Source organism: Staurois parvus, unplaced genomic scaffold, assembly GCF_062004578.1.
Source record: "Staurois parvus isolate SC_StPar_1 unplaced genomic scaffold, SC_StPar_1.0 ptg000005l, whole genome shotgun sequence".
Lineage (NCBI taxonomy): Eukaryota > Metazoa > Chordata > Amphibia > Anura > Ranidae > Staurois > Staurois parvus.
Window position 1 is genome coordinate 7,928,448 of NW_028317801.1, and position 26,085 is coordinate 7,954,532.

At 43.1% G+C, this 26,085-nt stretch overlaps 1 protein-coding gene across 4 annotated transcripts in view; it reads right to left on the reverse strand.

Annotated features, from left to right (window-relative positions):
* The window catches only part of ESYT2 (extended synaptotagmin 2), a 168,833-nt gene extending 142,981 nt beyond the window's left edge, over positions 1–25,852 (reverse strand). For 2 of the 4 annotated variants that reach the window (XM_089651707.1, XM_089694252.1), the window contains exon 1: positions 25,363–25,852. In XM_089651707.1, the coding sequence (XP_089507833.1) occupies positions 25,363–25,692 (330 nt within the window). In that variant the 5' untranslated portion in view covers positions 25,693–25,852. The remainder of the gene's footprint in view (positions 1–25,362) is intronic. The other 2 variants (XM_089651793.1, XM_089651782.1) reach the window with 1 other exon arrangement.
* Between the last annotated feature and the right edge of the window lie 233 nt (positions 25,853–26,085).

Below are 26,085 nucleotides of genomic sequence, written 5' to 3' on the forward strand. Positions count from 1 at the left end.
AGGGGGTTAAACCTTCTGGAGGTTGAGTGATTAAAAAGGTGGCAAATGTTGTCACCAGTACAGTGTGCCCAATTCCTGCTGAATTGTCTGAAATTGGGTTTGGGTGGTCTTGCCGGCACCACCTGACTTGACAAAAGTCGGTTTAAAAATGGGTTGAAAATTGCCTACTGAACAGTGACTTCATCCTAACAGATGCATTGACTGTCCGATGCTTGGGTCCCTGGGAGGGGAGAGTTCCATTGTACACTATTCAGTATAAATGGGGGAATAGGCGGATTTTTCCTGCGGCTGCATGAGAGTAAACCTAGGTGTGCATGTCTAGCTTTAATGGGGGAAAAAATTTTGAACTGGAACACTGACCGCTGACTGAGGTTGTAACCCTTCCCCACTCCTCATTTCCTCTCTAGGTGATACTGTTGCCATCAGAACAAATAGTAAGGGGTAATCCCCCCAACAGGGCATCAGAGATGAGTGAAAGCTGACAGAGGGTGTAATCCTTTCACATTCTAAAAAATTTCGCAATTATGTAATTTCCCTCCCACTGGTCATGGACAGAAACCTGGACTGGTGAACATGAACAAGGCAAATGCTATATGATATCACCACTTACAAGCCGAATGGAAGCTCTCTGTAGGTCACAAGTGCTTTTTATATACACATCCATAAATCTAGCAATTCTAAGGTCATCAGATAAATGTGAATTTCTCTCCCGAACTCCATTTAACATTGAGCGATAGTCCCAATGAGAACAGTAGACACTGAAGATGGAAAATACGAGTTATGGCTGGCAGTTCTATGTCAGAAACGTCATGCATACCAGCTGTGCCCTTTCCACCACAGACCCACTAACCTTGTGGTAAAAATACCATTCATCTCCAGAGAGTAAATAATGAATGGCCTTTGGTTCTAGTCAGCCTGAATGTATCTATTTAATATGTGTCTGTGTTTAAGCATTCATATTTCCGTCCAGCTATCATGGGAATATACTAAATTTGGTAGTCAGCGTTCTGGTCAGGCAATGTAAAATGGAGTCATTGAAAGAGACGTGCAGGATTAAAAAAAAAAAACATTCATACTCACCTAGGTGGATGCAGCATCTGTCCCCCGCCACCTCTAAGACCGAAAACTGAGCAATCAAAGTCTGCTGATTGCTCAGTTCTCTCTCTTCCGTGAGCAATGACTGTCAGTCACCAGCTCTCTGTTCTGTCCCTCCAGCGCTCACAGAAGAGCTGGGCTGTATCAGACTCTCAGCGACTGAGAGGCTGAGCCAGCGGCCAGTCCAGACATCTTGATGGGAATCTCTCCAGAGTTTAGACTAGCTGAGTAACATCAGCCGACAGTGGGCTTTAACCTGCTTCCGGCTGAATGCAGGTCCCAGGAGTGCAGAACAAAGTGAATTCTTATGACTTTGGCCCTACTTTTCCTTTATATCAGAACACCAGGAAACCAAAAAGGCCCTGTTTAGGTATGTGCAAGCCCATTTGTGCGCACACGTCATGGGTATGGTAGCCCATTCATTTTAATGGGCTGCCCTACCAGCAAGAAAAGAAGCCCCTGACCCACTTTGTAAATGGCGCAGCACTGAGCCACATGGTGTTGAGGCACCATGCAGTTTGGCACGCACAAAAACTTGCCAGGGGATGTTGATGCATGAGCGTGCCATTAAGAATAAGGGCACTCCTGTGCGTCTCCTAAAGTTCAGTGCATTTCTCTGCAGTTCCCCACCCGCAGATCTACAAAATTTATATACAACTTTATATAAATACAATGCACATGCACACACATAGGAAATATACTATATGTATATGCTGCACAAACTGTTGGTGCTATATAAATCCCAAATAACAACAATATACGCTGATCAGCCACTTTATTAGGCACACCCTTGCTAGTGCCAAGAAAATATTCCCCACACTATTAAACCACCACCATCAACCTGAACCATTGATACAAGGCAGGATGGATCCACGCTTTCATGTTGTTTGTGCCAAATTCTGACCCTACCTTCTGAATGTCACAGTAACCAGTCTGCCCATTCTCCTCTGACATTAGCAAGGCATTTTCCTCCACACAACTGCCGCTCACTGAATATTTCTCTTTTTTGGACCATTCTCTGTATACCCTAGAGATGGTTGTACATGAAAATCCCTGTAGATCAGCAGTTTTTTTTTTTTTGGTTTTTTTAATACCCATACCAGACCGTCTGGCACCAACAACCATGAGATGGTCAAAGTCACTTAAATCCCCTTTCTACCCCATTCCGATGCGCAGTTTGAATTTCAGCAAATCGTCTTTACCACGTCTAGATGCCTGAATGAATTGTGTTGCAGCCATGTGATTGGCTGATTAGCAGTTTGTGTTACCAAGCAATTGAACAGGTGTACCTAATAAAGTGGCCGATGTTACTATTTGCTCAGCTAAAGCATTTTTTAGTTCTATATAGCGAATCCTGTGATTTACGCACATATACATTTACAAAAAAACAGTCAGACATATGACACATGTATTTCCTGAAGAAGACATTCATTTTTCTAGTTCAGCAATTCAGCTTCCTATGCCACACCTCCACCTCCAGCCGCCTCATTGGCAAGTGGGGGGAAAAGAAAAAAAAAAAAAAAAAAAGCAGCACTAGATACAAGTCTTTGGTAGGTCATTTGAATCATCGCTAAGCACAATATCCCATTTGGCTTTTCTGCAAAAAAGAGGGATATCCCTTGAAGAGGGAGTAAAATTCAGAACTGAGAAATTATATATACAGTCCAATTAGAGCGGCAAACGTACAAAATCATTTATTGATAAAAACTAGTTCACAGCAGAACAACAAAACAACCAACACAGTCAAAGAAGCCCCCCCTTCCTCCACAGGACTCTGGTTATAAAAGGGCGGGACTAAGATGGCATAATAATAAAGGATCATTTTTTCAATGATGTGAACATTGCAGAACCGTGTGGCATACAAAAATATTTTTATGCTATAGCTTCCGGAAATGGTTTGGCAATGATGCTGCACTGCTCATGTAGCTGGTCAATCATCAGCTGGCCAAACCTCCTATCCACTGCATTCTGGATTGGCGCCCCTCCTCCTGCAAGCTGCAGTGTCAGGGAGGGGAAGCATATGAGACACGAATGAAGAGAAATTTGGCTCAGTCAGCAAAAAGCACAGGAAGTTTTTTTTTTTCTTTACTTTTTTGTGGCTTGTGCATCAATAACTGGAAAAATTGCCATACAGGAACCTTTAGCAGAATATAATTTTTTTTTTTAATTAACAAAATTGTGTTTGTGTGTCCCCATAGCAAGCCATTTGCTATGGGGACAAATGCTGCATGCTCACTCCAGACCTGTGTCACAGAACCGCACTCCATAGACACACACAGCGGGACTTCGCCCTCCCCTCCCCACTTCCTCTTCACCGTTCTTGATTGAGAGCATCCTCAATGGTTCCTGCTGCTGCTCGAGTCCCTGTGTGAAAATGAAGCGAGGGGAGAAGGGATGCAGCCGTGCACAGCGCTCATCTCTTCTACCCTTAGTATCATTTTAAAGTCCAACTCCAGGCAATTAAAAAAAAAAAAAAAAGTTTTAATTTGCAGTGGGGCTGTGCCTGCATTGCATGGGTTAAGTGCTCGTTTTTGTCAAGGAGATTGGAGAGAGGAGAGATATACTTCCCCGATCCTTCGCTCCTCCCCACACAAGACTGGACTAGCTTGGTCCGGCACCCCAGCCTCCACCCCAACTCCAGCAGTCTTGATTTTCGGACTGTTCCTGACATCAAGGCCAGAGAAGACTCCACTGACCAGAGCAGTCCACCGCTGGACTTTGGTGGGAGTGCCATTTTCGGTGGAGCAGAGGATCAGGCGAGTATAAGCTTTCTCTTCACCTGTAGAAAACCTAAGCAGTTGACCCATGTGCAGGTACAGCCTGACTGCATGGGAAAACTTTTGCCAGGAGTTGGGCTTAAAAATGTAAGTTTATTCTGCTTATATTTGGAATTCTGTGGTCCCTCCTTTCCCCCCTTCATCAATATGATAATGACATTTTTAAATGAAATCTTTACATGCCTCATTTCAGACACTGCGGCATGATTGAAAGAACTAAAATCCAATAAATGAAAGGGGTGGGCAAGGGACATGCAGGATGCGGAGGAAAGAGATGACAATGGATATCACCCAACAAGGAAGTGAGGGAAGCTGTCTGACTTACTGCAGCTTCTAATGCATATTGTGAGAAACTCAGAGTGTGCAGTGCAATCAGAATAAGCAATTTCAGTACAGGAGAAGAGCCAGACTGAGGGTAAGACTGGAGTTCACTTTTAATGAAAAGAACTGTAATTGAATATTATTCAGAATTAGTACTCATATCCTCAATGCATGCCAACTCACACCATGTGCTTTGGCAGAGCTCCAGAATAAAGTAGAAAGACTTAATCTACACAATTTACTCTAATTAACACATTTTAGGGGGAAGATGTCAGCTCTTTTAAAATAAAATACTGTAACTATTCTTACTTCTTTTTAAAATTGGCCTGAATCATAACCTGAAAAATGATACTACAAGTCTCATATCAAGGCTTTACAGCCTTATCATTCAACCTCCATTACTTGCGAGCTCCTTTCTGGGCCTGGGGCAATGCTCTGTGTCCCTTTGTGAAGAGAGAATTCTGCCGGAAGTGATGTCATCCGGCCTGGCTCCAATGCCGGCACAACGGGGGACTGTGGACTCTTCCCCCAGTCCCTCTGGACACAGGCAACGAAGGCGCCTGGCCCCCCAGCCTTCCCTCGGTGAGGGCTGGGAAGAAGCATGACAGGTAAGCGAACCCCACCACGCCTGTCTCCCTTTGGAGGGAATTTGCCTGTCAAAGGACGTGGGGGGTAGCCACCAGGCCGCATCTGGCACACACACACCTCCACTGCCATTCCCCTCTCCGACTACCAGACTCACCCAGTCCTCTAACCGCACCTGAGGTCATGAGGGGAGAGGCAGGCCTTTTGTTTTGGGTGGAGGTGTTTCCTCATCTGGGGAGGAGCCGAGGTCTCTCGATGTGCTGTCCTGAAAGACGGAGAAGGGAAAATTCTAAACCACTACTTTTAAGCTAGCCACAAATGGTTAGAATCTCGGGGCTGTTCAGCAGGGGCTGGCTAAGATTCGATCCATGTATTGGGAGGCTAACTGTACCAAACTCCACCCATCAATCGACTTGGGTACAACCAGCATGTGGGACTTCTAATTCTGCGATTACTGCCAGCAGCTATAGCCACTAGCAATAATCACTGTGTTCTCCTGGCAGGGGTAGCTCCCCTTGCCAATCCCAAAATGCGCTGCCCCCATCGCCACTACCAGGAGAACACAACAGCCCAAGGCTGTGCCGTGTAGAGCAAACTTCAACTGGATGACCAGGAATACAAATCCTTTGGCATATAAAGTGTGTTTTGTGTGTATATATATATATATATATATTAAAAATAATCTCTCTCTCATCTGTAATGTATTAATTTATTTGGAGTTCAGCTTAAACCTCCTCGGCAGCAAACATAAGGCCTTCATAAAAGTCAGATGCTGAGCCTTTGTATTGTTCTAAATGCATTTTCTTTGAAATTCTTGTCACTAGGAGGAAGTCAGTATAAGTGACATGGGTTTCTGTTGTTGATCTCTGCTCAGATGAACTTTCACCAGTCTGCTAGTGTGACCGGTGTAATACAGGCTATAGGTTAGCTTTGCTATCTCAAGTACAATCAAGTTTATTTCAGGAAATTGCTGAAATACCTGTAAAGAGTGTAATGTACAGTAGACCACCCTTCCCAAAAGGACTAGAGCAGGCGTGTACATAGGTTCTTTTTGAAAGGAGATTTCTTCTTCATTTCTAAGAAATGTTACTCATTTGGTAAAAGGCAGTGTATGGAGCGCAGGTTTCCACTCAAACAGTGATTACCTGCGAATGATTGGCCCAGGATGCAGCCTGTCTGCCCCCAAGGCCGAGCATTCACAGGTAATCACTGATTATATGCAAAACACCACACCTCCTATTGTTTTCAATGAGGCTTCTGCCTGCAGGTACTCACTGGAAACCCCTGCTGGATCTCCTGCATGTAATCACTAACAGCCCCATTCACAAGTGTGAATGGGGTGATCCACTGAAAGTTGGATAAAAAGACAGATTAAATCAGAAATACACTGTATCTGAGCACTAAAAACCAAAACACAATTTTTTTCATTTTTAACATTCAAACGCAAACTCCCCCATCCATCAATCCTTGTCTCCATGCTTTATTTTGTTAAGAAACCACTTTGAAAAACACCCCCCTAACATTTTTGGTCATGGCCATTTGAATAAGGGCAAAATGATTCATGTAGTTTACTTCCTGGAATCCATCTGCTCTTAGCTCAGGCATGCAGGCAGGAGGGAGGTCATATCTGAGAAAACCCTTCCTCCCCTCCTGAAGACTCATGGGATGTATGACACTATTTGCCTAAGCATGGAAACTAGGAAGTAACTGAAGTGTAAAAAAAAAAAAAAAATTTAAAACAAGCAAATATGATATACTTTTCTATCCATTTACTAATGCTAGAAGCATAAGGATTAAAAATAGTCAATGATGTCAGAGTAAAGTTCCGCTTTAAAGTACTTACACTAAAAATGTACATAGCAGGGGCAGACTGACAACTCATGGGGCCCCCGGGCAATAGGGGATCATGGGGCCCCTGTGTCCTTGCCCAAACTCAAAAAAGCCTATAAAAAAAAAGAAAAAAGAAGGAGGTACCAGGGGCATCTCATGGGGCCCCCTACTGACCCCAAGCCCTCGGGCAGTGCCAGAGTTTCCAAATGGTCAGTCCGCCCCTGTTCCATAGTTTATGCAATTTTCTTTCCTTCCACCACTTTTTCTTTCCTTCCCCACCAACACTTACTGTGTTGGTGGGGGAATCCCTCCTGCACCTCTTTTGTGTTCTGATGGCAGGAAGCCTTTACAGCCAGCAGAACACAATGATTACTGCAGATAGCAAAAAAAAAAAAAAAAGCTGACAGGCTGGTTATACCCAACTTGATTGATGGATCAACTTGGGTAAAACCAGTCTGCCCATACATTAGTTGAATCTTGGCCAGTCCCTGCTAAACCAGCTGAGATTCCATCCATGTATGGCTGGCTTAAAGCGATCCATACTCTGCTAGAACTTTAACTGTCTCTGGTCAAGCGGGGTGGTGCCTACTGGGGCAGTAGTTGTTTTTTTAAACAACTTTTGTCAAAAGGGACAAGTCCAAAAATTCTAGGGTAAACAATGCTAGCGCCCAATAAGATACAAGCACTGTTTCGGTATTCAGCATTTTGCCCCAACCAACAGCTGCCATCCTTCTGTCTGCCCTGTTTAGTGTGGATGGAGCAATCATTGGATTTCTCTCATCCTATCCCATGGGAAATTCAAAGAATGAATAGCCAGCTTAATTCTGTGTAAAAATAACGTTACATTCAACTGTCATAGGCTTGATATTAGTTTTTGGGGTCACGGTCCTCTATAGAGTCGTTTATGTGACTTCCATGTTGGATGCTGGAATCAAAGCAGAATGCTTCCCATTGAAGAAACAAATAGGCATCGAATGCCCTGTTGCGATGCAACCATAAGCAGTGAACAGAGGGCGTTCCACAGACTGAAGACATTTCAAACACATGAAATACATAAAATGTCATGGAAATATGTAACAGTTGTAACATTTTAACCACATCAGTCATCACAGGGAAAACCTTGTTTATAAACAGCTTCAGGAATGTCCAAACATATTACTAAATATAGTTTACAGGCCATAGTAGGAACAGCATGTCTGATAAACCATGAGCCATTCCACCATCACTTTACTTGTTTTAGGATGGATTGAAACGTTGTGTATTTTTGCCTAAAACAGAAGTAAAGGCAAAACTTGTTTCCATTTTGGGTAGAGTAAGGGAAGGAGGGTTATAACCCAGTCAGATTGTTTGCCGTATGTGCCCCATTGCAAAAGATTTCGCTTCACTTCCTGTCCCATAGCCAAAAAAGGAAGTGAGACGAAATCCCTCCAAAGGGAGGAAGGCCATGGTTGGTTCCAGGGTCCCCATTCGGAAGATTTCCTCTCTTTTCCTATTCCAGAGGAAAGCCAAAATTTTAGATTTTCGTCTACTTTCACTCTGTGATAACAGTAAATGGGATAAACAGAGAAGGTGAATCTTCCCAACAGGAGCACAGACAGCAATAAAAATGAAGCCCGCTCCACTCTATCCAAATTGGGAAAAAAACACCACAACAACATGTTTTGCTTTTAGTTATTCCTAATTGCATTTTCCTTCTAAATCAATGGAAACACAGCAAAACACATCTTGAGCTGCACTGATGTGCGTAATGACATGCATTAAAATTCAACTCAAAGTGCATTGCAACACAAAATAAAAACACGCATAAAAAGGCACACATTTTGATGGTTTTTTTATTGCTTTCCATGGAAAATTCTTCAGGAGGAAAAATGAAAAAAAAAAAAAAAAAAAAAAAAAAAAAAAAAAAAGAAAGGTGTGAATTCAGCCTACTGTCAAAACACAATCAACATGATTTACAAAAAAAAAAAAAAAAAAAAAAAAAGCGCTTTTCTTTTACACTTGTATCCAAAATACAGTGTTTTGAAAAAGTATTCATACCCCTTGAAATTTTCCGCATTTTGTCATGTTTACAACCAAAAATGTAAATGGATTTTATGTGATAGACCAACACAAGGTGGCACAGGATTGTGAAGTGGAAGGAAAATGGTAAATGGTTTTAAAATTTATTTACAAATAAATATCTGAAAAGTGTGGCGTGCATTTGTATTCCGCCCCCTTTACTCTGATATCCCTAACTAAAATCTAGTGGAACTAATTGCCTTCAGAAGTCACCAAATTAGTAAATAGAGTCTACCTGTGCGTAATTTAATCTCAATATAAATACAACTGTTCTGTGAAGCCCTCAGGAGGTTTGTTAGAGAACATTAGTGAACAAACAGCATCATGAAGGCCAAAAAACACACCAGACGGGTCAGGGATAAAGTTTTGGAGAAGTTTAAAGCACGGTTAGGTTATAAAAAAAAATATCCCAAGCTTTGGACACCTCACAGAGCACTGTTCAATCCATCATCTGAAAATGGATAGAGTATGGCACAACTGCAAACCTACCAAGACATGGCCGTCCACCCCTAGACTGACAGGCCAGGCAAGGAGAGCATTAAATCAGAGAAGCAGCCAAGAGGCCAATGGTAATTCTGGAGCAGCTGCAGAGATCCACAGCTCAGGTGGGAGAATCTGTCCACAGGTCAACTATTAGTCGTGCACTCCACAAATCTGGCCTTTATGGAAGAGTAGCAAGAAGAAAGCCATTGTTGAAAGAAAGCCATAAGAAGTTCCGTTTGCAGTTTGTGAGAAGCCATGTGGGGGACACAGCAAACATGTGGAAGAAGGTGCTCTGGTCAGATGAGACCAAAATTGAACATTTTGGCCTAAAAGCAAAATGCTATGTGTGGCGGAAAACTAACACTGCACATCACCCTAAACACACCATCTCCACCGTGAAACATGGTGGTGGCAGCATCATGTTGTGGGGATGCTTTTCTTCAGCAGGGACAGGGAAGCTGGTCAGAATTGATGGGAAGATTGATGGAGCCAATCTTAGAAGAAAACCTGTTAGAGTCTGCAAAAGACTTGAGACTGGGGCGGAGGTTCACCTTTCAGCAGGACAACGACCCTACACATACAGCCAGAGCTACAATGGAATGGCTTAGAACAAAGAATATTCATGTGTCAGAATGGCTCAAAGTCCAGACCTAAATCCAATTGAGAAGCTGAGCAAAACTTGACAATTGCTGTTCACAGACACTCTCCATCCAATCTGACAGAGCTTGAGATATTTTGCAAAGAAGAATGGGCAAAAATTTCACTCTCTAGATGTGAAAAAGCTGGTAGAGACATCCCCAAAAAGACTTGCAGCTGTAATTGCAGTGAAAGGTGGTTCTATACAGTATTGACTGGCTGAATGCAAATGCACGCCACACTTCACATATTGGTAAAAAAAAACTGAAAACCATTTATCATTTTCCTTCCACTTCACAATTATGTGCCACTTTGTGTTGGTCTATCACACAAGATCCCAGTAAAATGCATTTACGTTTTTGGTAGTAACATGACAAAATGTGGAACATTTCAAGGGGTATGAATACTTCAAGGCACTGTCCATCGTAAATAGTATATACTCCCTTTAAAGTATTGGCAAAGGTGTTTATTTAGATTTGAATAAGGCAAGGATGGGTTTGAAACTCTTCCAGGTTTTTACTGTGCCGAGATTTTTCCCCTCAGTACCTTTTCTAGTGACATTATCTCAGGGACAGGACATAAAGGGGAAAGAGACACTGCAGAAGAGGTAGTAAAAACCAGGATATATACTGAGAGAATTTCAGCCAGTTTCTAATAAACCATATTGGCATCACTCTGCCCGACATCCTTCGATTGAAAAATCAAAGAAGCTTAGCGAAAAATGGTCAGCCCAACAGCATCTGCTTCCAATCAGATGCAAGCACTGTTTGGATATTTTGACAGATGCAGCAAGAGATTCATCCATCCACACTGTTTAGTTTAAATGAAGAAATCTTTTATGATCCCCTTTGTTCATTTCGTAGGTTGAACAAAAGAAATCTATAGGTGTATAGCCAGCTTAAAAGTGATTGTAAAGCCTTCAAGTGATACTATAGTATTTTTTTTCATAAAAATAACAAACATATCATACTTGCCTGCTATGTGCAGTGGTTTTGCACAGAGTAGCCCAGATTCTCCTCTTCTGGGGTCCCCCACCGGTGCTTCTGGCCCCTCCTTCCCGTCAAGTGCCCCCATAGCAGACAGCTTGCTATGGAGGCACCCGAGCTGCAGCTCTGCGTGTCCATGCACATACAAAGATGCGGCTCAGCCCTGCCCCCTCCCGATTGGCTCACTGGCTTTGATTGAAAGCAGTGGGAGCCAATGGGCAATCAGGGGTGAGAGTCCCTGGAGAACCAAGGCTCTCGTAGACATCACTGGATCAGGATGGGCTCAGGTGTTAGGGGGGCTGCCACACACAGAATGTTTTTTTACCTTCATGCACAGAATGCAGGAAGGTAAAAAACCTTGAGACTCTAGAACCAGTTCAAAGGTTTTTTTTTCATCTTTATGCATTCTCTACATTAAAGTAAAAACCTTCCGTGTCCAGGATTCCTTCACTTTATACTTACCTAAGCCCGAACTCAATCCAGTGCTGTGCATCAGAGCAGCAATTCTCTCCCTCCTCACAGGGCAGATTGATAGTAGCGGGAGCCATTGGCTCCTGCTGCTGTCAATCAAATCCTATGACAAGGACACCAGGAAACAGGGCAAAGCCCCACTGTCTATGTCTATGGACAAAGGCAGCAGGCTTGGGAGTGAGGCTGCACAAGTAACCCCCTTAGCAAGCAGCTTGCTATGGGGGGTACTCAGCAGGGGACCGCAGAGGAGGGTCGGGGCTGCTCTGTGCAAAACCATTGCTGGGTAATATTAGAACCCCCCCCCCTCCCCCACCTGGTTGTCACTCATTCACAATTTCTCTCCTAAGCCCTTTTAAAACAGTTGCATGACCTTCCACAGCACCACTTACAGAGTGAAGACCAATGATCCAGAGATGCAACCACACCGCCTCTTGAGTCTTCAGGATCCTGTGAGGACACCGACAGACCCAATAGAAAATTTCCACATCAGCAAGCAGGACCCTTTTACTCAACAGTCCAAAAGGAGAGAAGATTCGGTCTTCACCCCCCCAGAAGAAGTGCCACAGACATAGCAATTTTTATTATAAATTACTGGGGTGCTTAGCTGGGAAGGGGGTATTGCTTAGTAGGAGATTTACGCACTAAACTTCAGCTTTAAAAGTGAGGAGCAATGACCCAGTAATCATAAGATACTAAAATCTAGAGCATTGCTTGTTTTATAGAGCCATTTATGGGTGAAGTCAGCAAAATTCTGGAACCGCTTCATTTATAGGACACTCTTGTCTACACATGCACACCATGAACAGGAGCTCACAACAACAAGTAAATATCACATACACTCACCGGCTACTGTATTAGAGACTCCTTGCTAGTGCCAAGAAAATATCCCCCACACCGTCACATCACCACCACCACCAGCCTGAACCGCTGAAACAAGGCAGGATGGATCCATGCTTTCATGTTGTTTAAGCCAAATTTTGATCCTACCATTTGAATGTCACAGCTGAATCAGTCTGCCCATTCTCCTCTGACATCAAAAATGCATTTTCATCTGCACAACTGCTACTCACTGGACATTTTTTCTTTTTCGGATGGTTGCGCGTGAAAATCCCAGTAGATCAGCAGTTTAATTACCCAGACCAGCTCGTCTGGCACCAACAACCATGCCACGTTCAATCACTTAAATCCCCTTTCTTCCCCATTCTGATGCTTGGTTCGAACATCAGCAAGTCGTTTTCACCACATCTAGATGCCTAAATGCATTGAATTGCTGCCATGCGATTGGCTGATTAGAAATTGTGTTACAAGGCAATTGAACAGGTGTACCCAATACAGTGGCCGGTGAGTGTATAAGAAAAGATTATATGTATATATTAACCAACTTGTGTGCTTTAAGAACAGACCCAAGTCAAAGATGAATCTCATGTTTTCTGGTCACCAATTGCAGTTGCCATTAATGAACTACTGACCTCACAAACACTTGACCATATCCTGGAGCTAGGGCACCTGAAGTCCCTGTAGCCGTTCCCTGAGTAACTAGTCAGACCCTCTGCTTAACACAGACCCTTGTCAGTAAGGCTGTCCATACAGGGCTTGAATTTTGGTTAATTTGTACGGCAAAACTGCAAGGACCATCCTCAAAAAAGTAAATTTAAAAATTCAATGAGCCAGATGGAACACGGATGTTATCCTATCAGATGCCGCCACTTTTCAGCACTGCCACTGTGGTCGGGAACCATGGGCGGGATGACTGCCGAATATAAAAAGACAGTCAGATCCCTCCCTCCATGCTGTTTATGTGGATGGGGGGGGGGGGGGAAATCACTTGACTCATGCATATCTGATTTAACAAGTGGAAATGGCTGTCCAGTAGAAACTCTGGGGGTTCCTCCTCCAGGGGATAAAATAGATTTTTATTATGGCAGTTGTATGGGAAACCTATCATTTTTTGACTTTAGGTCTGCTTTTCAGACCACATAATCAAAGTTTCAGCATGAAAACTTAATTATGTATTTGTCAATTCCCTAGGTTTCTATTTGAACAGAAGAAAAGCCTTGCTTTTTAAATGAAAACTTCTTTTGTAAGTTGTTTTGTGTTTAGTTAGAAGTGGATCAGATGGTATTTTAGCAGGAACAGAAGGTCTTGGTAACGCCACATGGACAAGCAGAAAAAGGACGGGATGACACGGATTGTCCAGTACATTATAAAACACATTTCTGATTCTCCAGTGCCAGGGATAAATACTGACATGACAAGCAGAAAAGCTACCATTTTTTTACAGAACTACATATGCTCCATGGCAGAAAAAGCTTCCACAATAAAATCTCCCTATTCATTCCACAACAGTTTAAAAAGGATTTCTACTGTAGCAGTAGTTATATCTAATTCTTAGAAAAAAAATCAGTTAAGAGATAAATATCCCAAATCGTAATGGATTAAAAATGTTCCTGGGTGATGCAAACTGAACATATAAAAAGCAGAGATCATCTTCTGTCATAATGGCAAATACAACCAGCTGAATATGTATGCAGACCTCAAGTTTTACAGGAAAAAAAAAATATCAACCTCTGACCTGCCCCCTTGCCTCTCCAACTATTCATAGATAAATGGAGCTTCCAGACAAATTTTAGCCAATTCCCACTGACCCTGCCAACAATTCAGCTGTGGGTGGCACAGTCAGCACCATCTGGTTGGTCAAAAGTCAATTTTTGAATCAATTTCTGTCGAAAAAGCCAGGTGGAAAGTTGTCGGACAAAGAGTGACTGCATCAAATCACCATCATCAGGTTGTAATGGATGATGTGTATACTGTTTAATGTTGCATGTAAAAGAACACGTTGATGTTATAAGATTGGCAAAAGCATAACTACCACACAGCAATGGCTTCCCATGTAGCAGTGCATTCACTCCACCTCTTCACTTCAAGACCAAGGCTGATAATAAAAGCAGCACATTGTAGAGGAGATAAAAACTTTCATTACTTCAAGTGGCACAAATTTCCCAAAACAATAGTCTCAAGGTCAGGACTTGTGAATGGATGGACTTTCTAAGCAGAGCCCTTTCAAACACTGTAACAGTAGACGTAAGGTCACAGTATAGAGACTGTATAAATAGCACAGCCTTCAGTCATGGAGTCACAAACAAATAACACTTAACCCTTCAGAGAAAAGGTAAGGTCTTGTAGCCATCACGTTTTAAAAAGAACACTAAAATTATATGAATTTTTTTTATACCGGATCCATCTAAAAGGAAAATCAATATTTACATATTACCATCAGTAGTCTATACACAGATCTACTGATTATTTGCTCTACCTAGACATATATACAGTGGGTATAGAAAACAATCATCCCCTTTAATATAGTCAAATTTTGTTGCTTTGCAGCCTGAAATAAAGGACAGACACAGTTTTTGTTTTATCCAGTTGCATTTACTCAGTGCAATGTATAACACCCAAGTGAAGGATTTAACACCAAAAAAAAATAAAAAATTCTTACACAGTGGAAAAAAAGGATCACCCCCTTGTGTCAGTATTTTGTTTCGTCTTTTGGGATATGTCTCTACCAACTGTGCACATCTAGACCTTGCAATATTTGCCCACTCTTCTTTCCAGAACTGCCCAAGTTCAGTTAAAATTTGGTGGTGACCACTAGTGGACTGCAGTCTTCAAGTCATTCCACAGATTTTCAGTGGGGTTAAAGTCTGGGCTCTGACTAGGCTATGCAAGGACATTTGCCTTTTTCTTCTTCAACCACTGTGTGGTCATTTTTGCTGTGTGCTTTGTGTCATTGTCATGTTGGAAGGTAAACCTTCCTTTTGACAACTTTCTGGCAGAGGGCAGCTGATTTTCCTTAAATATTTGACGGTATTTTGCCCCATTTTTCCTTCTATCCTGACAAGTGCTCCAGTGAAACACTCTGATAACAGGATATTACTACCTTCATGCTTTACTGTAAGAATGGTTTTATTTGGATGGTGAGCTGTATTGGATTTCCACCAGACATATAGTTTAGTGTTGAGGCCAAATAATTCAATTTTAGCCTCATCTGACCAGAACACCTTTTTCCATGTGGCCTCAGAATCTTCAAGGTGCCTTTTGGCAAAGCTCAGTCATGACTGCATGTGACCTTTCTTGAGAAGTGGCTTTTTTCTTGCAACCCTCCCATACAAGCCACATTTGTGGAGGATTTGTGATATTGTCATCACGTGCACACAACTTTTTGCCATAAATTCCTGCAACTGCTTCACAGTTGCTGCAGGCCTCTTGGTAGCCTCTCTGACCAGTTTCCTCCTGGCTCTTTCATCCAGTTCGGAGTGCGTCCTAATCCAAGGAGGGTCTGTGTTGTACTAAATACCTTCCACTTCTTAATATTAGGCTTCACTGTGCTTCTAAGCATTGATAATGCCTTTGGAATTTTTTGTATCCATCTCCTGACTTGTAACCTGTCTACACCCAGAGATCCTGGAGATCTTTTAACAGTTCCTTACCAACCATAGTTGATCATTTGCTTTAGTTGCACTATCAGAGACTGAAATTCTCAAGGAAAGCTCTTTTGATGCTGAGCTAATCAAAATGACCACAGTTGACAAATGGCTTTGTGTGCCATTGAGAAGATGATTAGCTGCTACACCTGATTGAGTTTACAGGTAATTTTTAGGAGGAGTTAATCCTTTTTCCAACTTGGTGATTCTGTTTTTGATTTTATTTTTACATTTTTTTTCTAACCTGTTGATATTAATCTCTCTCACTTGGATGTTATAGGTTGCACTGAGTAAATACAGCTGGATAAAACAAAAGACACAGTTTTATTTCAGGCTGCAAAGCAACAAAATGTGATTTTATAAAGGGGGTGATTCTTTTCTAGTGTGTGTGTGTCTGTCTGTCTGTCTCACACACAGAAACTGTATATACATATGTAACTAAGGAGACTATACAATTAAATGTTTCCAGGTTTACATAAAATAAATTTTCCATACAATGAACATAAAGCAGTGTATTATAATAACCAAGACAAATGTACTGTGTATAAGAACTTGCATGCCCAAGGCTTGCATTGTCTGTTGCCTGCACCAGTGTGGCGGACCATGGTGGATATCTTATGACTTGCCCAACAAGGTGGGAACACCTGATAGCCTATCTGGCACTCCCTTCCCTCATTGTCAACATATCAGACAATCTCTGAGTCTATGCAGTGTTGAAGATACAGTACTAGTCCTATGAAGAGACATTTTCCTTTGCAAAGCCAATGTCCTGTTACTAATGCAGCAAACATAATCCAAGTAAAACATCTTTGAAATTATTTATTGGTAAAAGCAATTTTGAATACATTTTGTGAATGTTTGCAGACTCAATTTTCAAACAAACCTGTGTCAGTTATTGTGGAATTTGAAAAATTCTTGTTACTTATAAAGTATTTTATAGGAGTTGTGTTGTAACATTCATTCGTCACATTAGGAGCGCTCAGTCTAATATGCATTAATTCCAGCTCCAAAATACACCCGAAACAAAAGCTGAAGGAATGGATTTCGGCCATCATTAAAAATGGATTGACTTCATTTAGGACAACACAGGACGCACATGAGAGATAAGCAGGTCAACAGTACGATGATGGAGTGCAGCTTTGTAAGCAGAAAGGCTGAATGCTCAGCACAGCATCAGCACAGAGCAGTGCACTTATATTTCAAATCACTGTCATTTCTGCAGCAGCCTATTATTATTTCTCTGTACAGCATGACTTGGCGCTCTTCGCTCATAGCCATATGCTTAAGAAATAAGGGGGATGCTAACAAAACTGCAAACCAGCAGCATTCTTATCACACTTGCATTGAGATCTCACCAGTGTTACTAGGTAGGTTTCCTTTTGTTTTTTTCTGGCATAGAACATATATCTCTTCCACAGTAAGCCTACTATATGAAAACTCAATACCTGACCACCACTCCCTTCTGCATATCTTCCACTGCTTTTAAGGTTTATTTAAACCGTAAATCTATTTTTCAGTATGTCTGGCATCAGTATACAGTTTTTCAGGAGACAGCACATCCTGTTGCAGGCCGACAACCACCAAGCCATTGACTCTCAATTAGCAGCAGTGTTGCCAACCTGCCATGCATTAACCTTCAATTGACCAAAAAGCTGCCTATCGGATAGACCTTATAGGCAACCCAGTGACTGACTGAAGAAGCACACACAACAGGTTGACAATGTTGCTGCTAATTAAGGGGCAATGGCTCAGCCCCCATTCACAGCTGAGCATTTTGTTGCATGTTTTTGTGCATTTCCCTACATACAACACTGAGCATCAAATATTCCATTCTGCTCTATTGTAGTTGTTCACATCTCTACACTTAAGCTGGCTACATATTATACGTTTTTTCTTCTACAATTTTCTTTTAGATTTACCAAAACCATATAATAATAAGTCAAACCCAAAAACATTCAAATTTATGCAATCAGACCGCTTCTTGCACTACATAGTTAAATGTAATTCGAAAGGAAATTGAATATGAAAATTGTATAATGAATAAGAACATTGTATAACATGTGTAGCCAACTTTAGTTGCTTGAATCTCAAAAAGGTGCATGAACCATGTTCTCTGTTGTGTGCGTTTTTAGAGACAGGGGGATTGATTTGCTAAAGGCAAATCTTATGACTGGGAAAACATAAATAGCAGTCTGTGGCAGATGGAGGTCCTCAGTTGAGAACAGACAAAGCAGAACACAGTTTGTTATCTATGGAATAGGACAATTCAGCAACTTAAAGTGGTTCTTAAAGTAGAAGGTTTTTTTCTATGCATTAGGGTAAAAAAAAAAACCTTCAGCATGCAACTTCCCAATCCTCATTATACTTGCCTGAGCCTGACCTCAATCCAGCAACATGCACAAGAGCAGTGGCTCTCTCCTCACTGGACAAAGAGACAGCAGCAGGAGCCATTGGCTCCTGCCAATCACAGCCAGTGAGGACAGAGCAGGAGGTGGGGATGAGCCTTGCTCTGTTTGTCAAAGAACAGAGTTCAGGAGTGAAAATAGCAAGCGGCTTGCTATAGGGGCACTCGGGGGGGGGGGGGCAGAGGCAATAATGGGAGACCCAAGAAGAAGATGATTGGGGCTGCAAAGTCATTGCACAGAGCAGGTAAGTATGACATGTTTATTATTAAAAAAAAAAAAAATTTTGCCTTTAGAATCACTTTAAAGAAATAAACTTAACCATTTACACCACATGCCATTTACATTGCCTCCTACACCCCGGTCATATCAAACAATACTTTATAATCGTGCGACTTAGTGAAATCACACGATTTCAAAGCCAGACAACATGCCAATTTCGGTGCAATTTGCAAGACATCTAATACAAAGGTCTATGCAAATTGCACCAAAAGTAGTGCATGTACTACTTTAGAAATCGTTGCGGCTCCAACCAAGTCAGAACCGCACCGAAATGATGGCTCTAATTGAAGACAATAGGCTAGGATTTGCAAGTCACATGGCATGCAGTTTGACCGGGGTCTTCATTTCTTTATAGGAGTATGTGAGAAATGTTTCTGGAACATAGAATGGGATAATTTAAGCTCGGCTTCATGCACGAAAGGAAATTTTGTCATCAAGGAACATATGAATGTTTCCATTCTCTGAAAGAACTTTAGTTATTTTAGCAGCACATTGCAGTCTATTTTCTGCTTTGTAATGCCAACACTCTCTATAACGTTCCTAAACATGTAGAAGCAAATGAGTTGGACACTTTGTGGCCTTGTGTCTCTAGATGCTCAGTTCAGTTGCCTCTTAGGATTCTGTGTTTGGGTTTAGTCCTGGGCTTCCAGTTTTCTCCCACTCTACAAAACACACTAGCAGGTTAATCAGCCTCTAACCAAGGAGGTCCTACACATACCCATCCCTACACAAATAGATGTACTCAAAACTACTTTATTATCTATGAAAGACAAAACATTCTAATAAACCTCAGGAAAACTGTAAATATATCCCTGCTTTGTGAAAAGATAACGGGGAAAAGCTGCGTCTACATACTGCTCCTGAAAGCACGTACTATCCACCATTGTTCTCCAAACGGATTAAAATGATAGGATATAGAATTCTGAGAACACTCATTCATTCACCGTGAAATGAGGAGGAGGCATCTGTCCCTCTTATCTCATTATATATGGGGAAGCCAGAACAGAGGAAAATCTTTACTGTAAGACAGGCGAGCACAGGCTCTGGGGACATCTTTTGTAGGTCATCAATAGAGAAATCAGCTGACAATCAGCCATATCGGAGGCCAGCCCTGATGTAACCCCAATGGTTCACATACCTCGGGTTGAAGACCAATGTTTATTACTTTTTATGAAACATAACTAAAAATAAAGAGTTTCTCTACTTTAAAAGGGTTGAACTGAGTTCCCCCATTTTGCTGATGGCACCAGAAATGCAATGTGATTTCCATTTTATACAACCAGAGGAACCGGAGCCCACAAGCAAACAAGGAGACAGAATTTCACCGCTGGGAAAGTTTTTTCTTGCAACCTAAATAGACTATCATAGAAAACCCTTCAGATATATAGTAAAGATACTGAGAGGTGGCTGCACATACCTGTAGTTATGGACAAATCCTGAGTTTAAACACTTAATGGTATATCACACAAATGGCTAATAGCTAGGAATGGATGAGCAAATTTCATCACTATCAGGATGTTTGCCTTTCTGTACAACCAGAGATTTGTCTTTGCTGGCAGAGTTTGAGGCTGTGATGGGATGGCGGAACCTCTGCGTGTACCTGCAGCAATTAATTTAAGGATCTGTACAAAAATGGACATTTATTTTAAAGCGTTAGTAAACTGCAAAAAAAGAAAAAAAAAATCTTCACCCTGCGAGCCAAGAGCATAATATGCTAGTAATATATAATAATATACTAGCAGATTATGAAAGACTTCTCTTAAAATGAAGCCCTCCAGCAGTGACACCACTGACAGGGCTTCCATCTTCACCCAGTCTTACGCCTGGGTATACAGGTTCTTGCCATTCAAATGGCTGAGCCGTGACGTCACTCCTGCGCAAGGGAGCTGCGGCACAGAGCTCTGAATGGACGCCATATCATTTTGCATGGCGTGCGCAGGACGGTGTACAGTCTCAGGGGAGCCGAATGCCGAGATATTGTAACTGCAACTTGCATGCGTTAGACTTGCATCATCAGAGACTGCCCAATGGGTGAAGCAAGAGGGTGGCAGATCCAAAAGAAGAGGAGTTGGACATAGCACAGACAGGGGGACTGAGTGAATATGGGAAGGATTGGACCTCACGTCACTTAAGGACAGCACACCTAGGGGTAAGTCAAGTGTGTCAATGTATAGGTATGCTGTACATACTTGCACATTATTTACTTATTAATGGTATTTATAACATACAAATTACACAGCACTTTACATACAGTACATTTACATCATGTATGCAATGCCCCAACACGCTCTACGTCTACTTTTAAAAGCTTGTGAAAGGCTAAGTTGATGTGTCTATATCGGAACTGTCAAAGTAGCAGACTAAGCTCAATATGGCCTGTCTCATTTAGTTAAAGCAGTAGTAAACCGTCACATTTAAAAAAAAAAAAAAAAAAAAAGGCCCCTGGTTATTATGCACCGCATACTAGCACATTATAACAGACCCTTCTGGACACGCAGCCCTATAGCGCAGTGCTGTCATGGCTCCTGGGCCATTCATCTTCGCCCGGTCTTCCTTCTGAGTTTGTGGACTCTGGCTGTGTGAATGGCTGGGGACGTGATGACGTCACTACTGCACTTGTATGTGGGAGCCCCAGCATGGACCTCTAAAAGGTACAGCATGGGTATGATGAATGCTGTGTGAATATCTCCTAAACAATGCAAGTTTAGGAGACATTCACTGTACCTACAGTTAAGCCTTACCTGTAGATACAAGTTAAAAAGTGGACTTTACTTCTGTTTCTCTAAATAGAAATGTATTCTGTATAGGAACACATTTTTCAAAGAAATCTAGCCATCTTTGGTGGACTGATTACTGTATCATAAATGGATCCATAGGAACATATTAGCTTAGTAGTAAGCAGCTTTGCCTTGCAGCACTCTTGGGTCAATTCTCACCACAGCTACGTCTCTATGTGCTCTGAGGGGTGCCTTGATTTTGAGTGGATTTCCTTCCTGTTTGGATTGAAGGTACCGTAAGTGTATGTGGGTGTAACTGCAACAGGGTGGGCAGACTGAAGTTAAAAGGGAAGGTTGTGCTCATTCTGCAAAGTATGTCATCACCACATAACTGATCACCATGTACACGGGATATGTGGTCACACTGATCAGACAGATGTTTGGGCACAGAGAATAGTGAAACTACAGAATATCACTAGTTATACTTGGCAGCTGCCCCACTCAAACACCTCACTGTCACCAATGAGCTCATCTAATGTGGCAGTGTCACACCCCTTACAGTCTAGATATTTAGCTGTCATCTCCCCAACACCATAGGAGAGCAGCTCATATCTGTCTAAAAAGGACCCAAGACCACACCCGAACGCCCGATCCTTTACTGCATGACTCACCAACTACCATCACCTACCTGCCAGCTGCCAAATGACGCAATGCATATCGTACCATATGGAGGTAATAATAAATAAAAAACTGAATTCCAAAATGACCATCGATGCTTCACATGACTAGTTCGAAAAGTTTTTATTTGTTTTAGATAATCAAGCAAATATTCCATCTACATATTTAACAGGAAGAGCCTGATGTAGAGTGTAGAGGAAAGAATTGGGCAGAATCCAAAACAATTTGAAGTGAGTGACTAATACTTAAGATATCCCGCAGCACAACTCCCTCCATTCCTCCTCATCAGAGGAGACATTTCCACAATGGAGGGGGCTGGATAGACAGCTCAGCACTGTAATATAAGCAGCGTCTGCACTCAGTTATTGATCGGCCTCGTACAGTAAACGTCTCTGCTCGTCCATGGCTTCTAATCATTAAGGCGATAGAACCCAATGTCCCCACAACATCCTATGGAGGTACGTAGCCCCCAAGTGAAGTTATGGGCTTTCTCCTCCAACACAACCTACATACTAAAAGATCACCTAGGAATGCTCTGGCTTAACCCTTGCAATACTTAGCTAGAAGATAAACACAGACAAGCCCTAATCCTCCAAAAGGACAGACCTGCAGAGCAAGCTTGTAAATGAAGGCCAGGCTAGCCTGCAGGGGTTATTTTGGGCTACCATGGAAGCTCACGTCTACAACAATACGGCAACTCCTATCTAGTTTGGAAAGCTGTCAATCACCGGGCTCTATTAAAATGAAATGAAACTAGGGGAAAGAGATGCTGTTAGCTACAGCAAAGCATCTGATTCTTCTACCATTTTTACAAAATGAAAGCTAGCATTTCACTGGTTGGCATGATAACCTGTCCAATGTGCCCGTCCCAAGCGTGAATCCTGCTCAACCTAATTTCAGCTCTCTTTTATGGGTAAGACAATGACAGCCAAGCCCATACCTGGGTCAGCAGGAAAAACATGCCACCTCCCTTGTCGGCACTGCCCACATGCAGTATAGTTGTTCAGGTGTTGTAGAACTAGAAGTCCCAGAATGTCCTGCCACCAACAACTGCTAATGAGAATTAGTGTCAATTGGCACACCACCTACATTAAAGCAGAATATCACCCAGGGATGTTGTTATCCTCCTGTGCCTCTCAATTGCACATGCTCAGTTGTGTAGTTGCTCTCTAGGCCCCGCAGGACATCTGGCCACACACTTGCGCTGGTTTCTGGCAATGAACCTTGTTGCTTTGCGACTTGCATGTACAGGAAAACCCTGATTGTGCAGAGGCGCCATAGGTCTTTGCCATAAACATGCATGCACCCCATACCAAACTGTGGAGGAACCCCGAACGCAGCTGAGACCAACATGATTGGCTGTGGGAGTTATTAACCCTTGATATTTAAAAAGGAACCACATCTAGTTCTTAAAGAGGGAAGAAAAGGAGAACGAGTAAGGAAAGCTAAAAATGTTTTAAAGAAGCCGTTCCTTTCCAAGTCCATTTGGACAATATTCTTAATGAGCCCTGATGACAGGGGATTGTCTTGGCACCCTGAAATGCGTTGGCTTGGTGTACATTTTTGTGTTGCTTGTCAGTGAAGTGTGTGTCTATGGACACACGCAGTTCACATAGACACACAGCCAAGGGAACACTTGGAAGAGAAAGGGCAGGGGACTGCCAAAGAAGAGGTAAAGGACTGCTCTGTTCAATCACAAATTGTAAGTAGAACTTTTTTTATTTTAATAATTTGCCTTTAAAGCGGAGCTCCACCCAAAAGGACTTTTAAGGACAACTCCCCCGCTCCCCATTAAGGATTGGCACCTCTGGGGAGCGGGGGGGAAGGGAATTTGACAGGTGCCAGTTTCACATCCGGTCCGATCGATGGCAGGTGTCCTCCCTCCCTGTAGTCTTTTGGGGCATGTGACAGGTCCCAGAAGACTACAGGACCATTCATGAAGCGCTACTCGCGGCGAAAGCGCAGTGGGTACCCGGCTGTGAAGCCGCAAGCTATCACAGCCGGGTGCCCACAGTGAAGATGCCGGCCTCCTGGAATACAGGACAGCCAGTGAAATGGGCTGCAGGGGACACACCACAGGACCGAGGGACAGGTAAGTGGCTGTTTTTTAAAAGTCAGCAGCTACAGTTTTTGCAGCTGCTGACTTTTATTTTTTGATAGGTCGAGTCGAACTCGACTTTCATATCACTTAAAGGATAAGTTCACCTTCGGGAACACATTCCATCTGTTTTTTTTGGGTGGAGAATGTTACATGTTCCTACTGCCGCAGCCTCTCCCTGCTCCGCTGCAGCTAGTGAGGCTCCACCCACCAGAATTCTGTGAATGTAAAACTACAAGTCCCAACAGCCTTTGCAGCTGTCATCTTGTAGTTGTCTATGAACTACCACGTTGCTGATGAATGCTGCGATAGTTCATTCTTTCTTCCTGTCAGAGTGTATCTGCCCTCCGAGGTACGAGCACACAGATACAATGACAGGTCTGTGGGACTCCTTTCAACGCTTTCTAGGCTCCTTGTAAAAAAAAAAAAATAATAATAAATGCACATTTTACTTGCAAAAAGATCTGCATTTATTTTTTTCTTAAAAAGGTGAATTTAAAAATGGCTTCTTTTTTTTTTTTTAAATAAACACATACTTACCTGCTCTGTGCAGTAGTTTCACACAGAGAGGTTCAGATCCTCCCCTTCCTGGGTCCCCTGCCGGACCTCCTGGCTCCTCCCGCCTGTCAGGTGCCCCACAGCAAGCAGCTTGCTATGGGGGCACCCACTGCTCCGTTTGTCCATTCACTATATCAGCCAATGAGGAGAGGGAGTCCCGAGACTCCAGTGCACATCACTAGATCAAGAGGGGGCTTAGGTGAGTATTGAGGGGGCTGCAGAGAGGTTTTTTTTACCTTCATGCATAGAATGCATAAAAGGTAGAGAAAAAACCTTGAGTCTTTACAACCACTTTAATGTAGTTGTAAACCTCAGACATTAAATATGAACAGCGCATATTCCTCTATAGTGTGTACTTGTCTCAATTAAGAGCACTAAGTGTCATTTCTGTCTGCTGCTCCATTCCTCTGCTATCAGCATGAATCACTTCTGACAAGTTTTCCTGACATCAAGAGAAAAAAGGTGACAGGGGAGGGACATCCAGCAGTGACAGCCTCAGCTCTGTTCCTGTTAGCTGTGTGGAGGGGGGGGGTGTGTCTCTCTTCCCTCCAATCAGCTCTCAGAGATCTCCTCACTGAGCTCTGCAGTGTGTAACTTCAGTGCTCTGCCTCCTATTTCTCAACTCTCAGAGAAGCTCTATAAATTCTGCACTTTGAACAGCTGTAGGGAAGAGAAGACTGCAGATAAAGAGGTACAACTTATGTAGGATTTGTTTCATCTCTGTGTATCACCTGAGGCCAGCCCCTTCACTGGGTACATGGAAGGGTTTACAACCACTGACTGCGTTGCCGCTCCTGGGACGCAGCGTCCTATTGGCAGCGCAGGTCACAGGCAGATTTACGTTTTGCGTTGGCCTGGTGATACGCGGTACGGCCAGGAGCCCTGACGCAGTCATCGCACTCACCCAGGCAGGTAGGTCAGCGGTGCTGATCTTCTGTTGGATGGTCTTCTCCTCGTTCTCCAGGAAGGCCAGCGCCCGCTGCCACCTGGAAGTCTTGCTGCCCTTGTTCTTCTTCCACCAGCTCAGGAAGAGCAGGGCGAGGAGCAGCCAGCTGAAGCTCAGCCCGAAGTAGCCCAGCACATAGACTGGGAAGATCAGGACGAAAGTCTTGGCGAACTGATAGAAGAGTCCCGCAAAGTCCACACTGATCATACCGGGCTCCTCGGGGGGCACAGCGGGGGCGCCTCCAGGGATCCCAGCCTGGGTGGGAGAAGCGCCGTCTGCTTGGCTCATCCTGCCCCGCTTAGTGATCCGGCTCAGGTAGAAGGGAGAGTGTCCGCTGTGCTAGGATGACCGCAGAACACAAGGAGCCACCATCAGAAGTCCCCTCCCACCCCTCCACTGCCGTCTACACACACACTGCTCCGCTGCCCCCTGACACTGCCATACACATCACACCGAGTCCACACAGCCCGCCCACTAGCCTCCAGCCACTGACTGCACGCCCTGCCGTATTGCGCCCCGCCCACCGACCAGACACAGCTACAGGATGTGCAGGCACGGGCGCGGCTTTTTTTTTTTTTTTCTTTCCACATCAACCAACTTTATTTGTAGATAGCACAGTACCTGCTAGCAGTAACCCAGCTTCCTGCTCTGCAATCCTATCCCGTTTATTCCCTCTCAGGA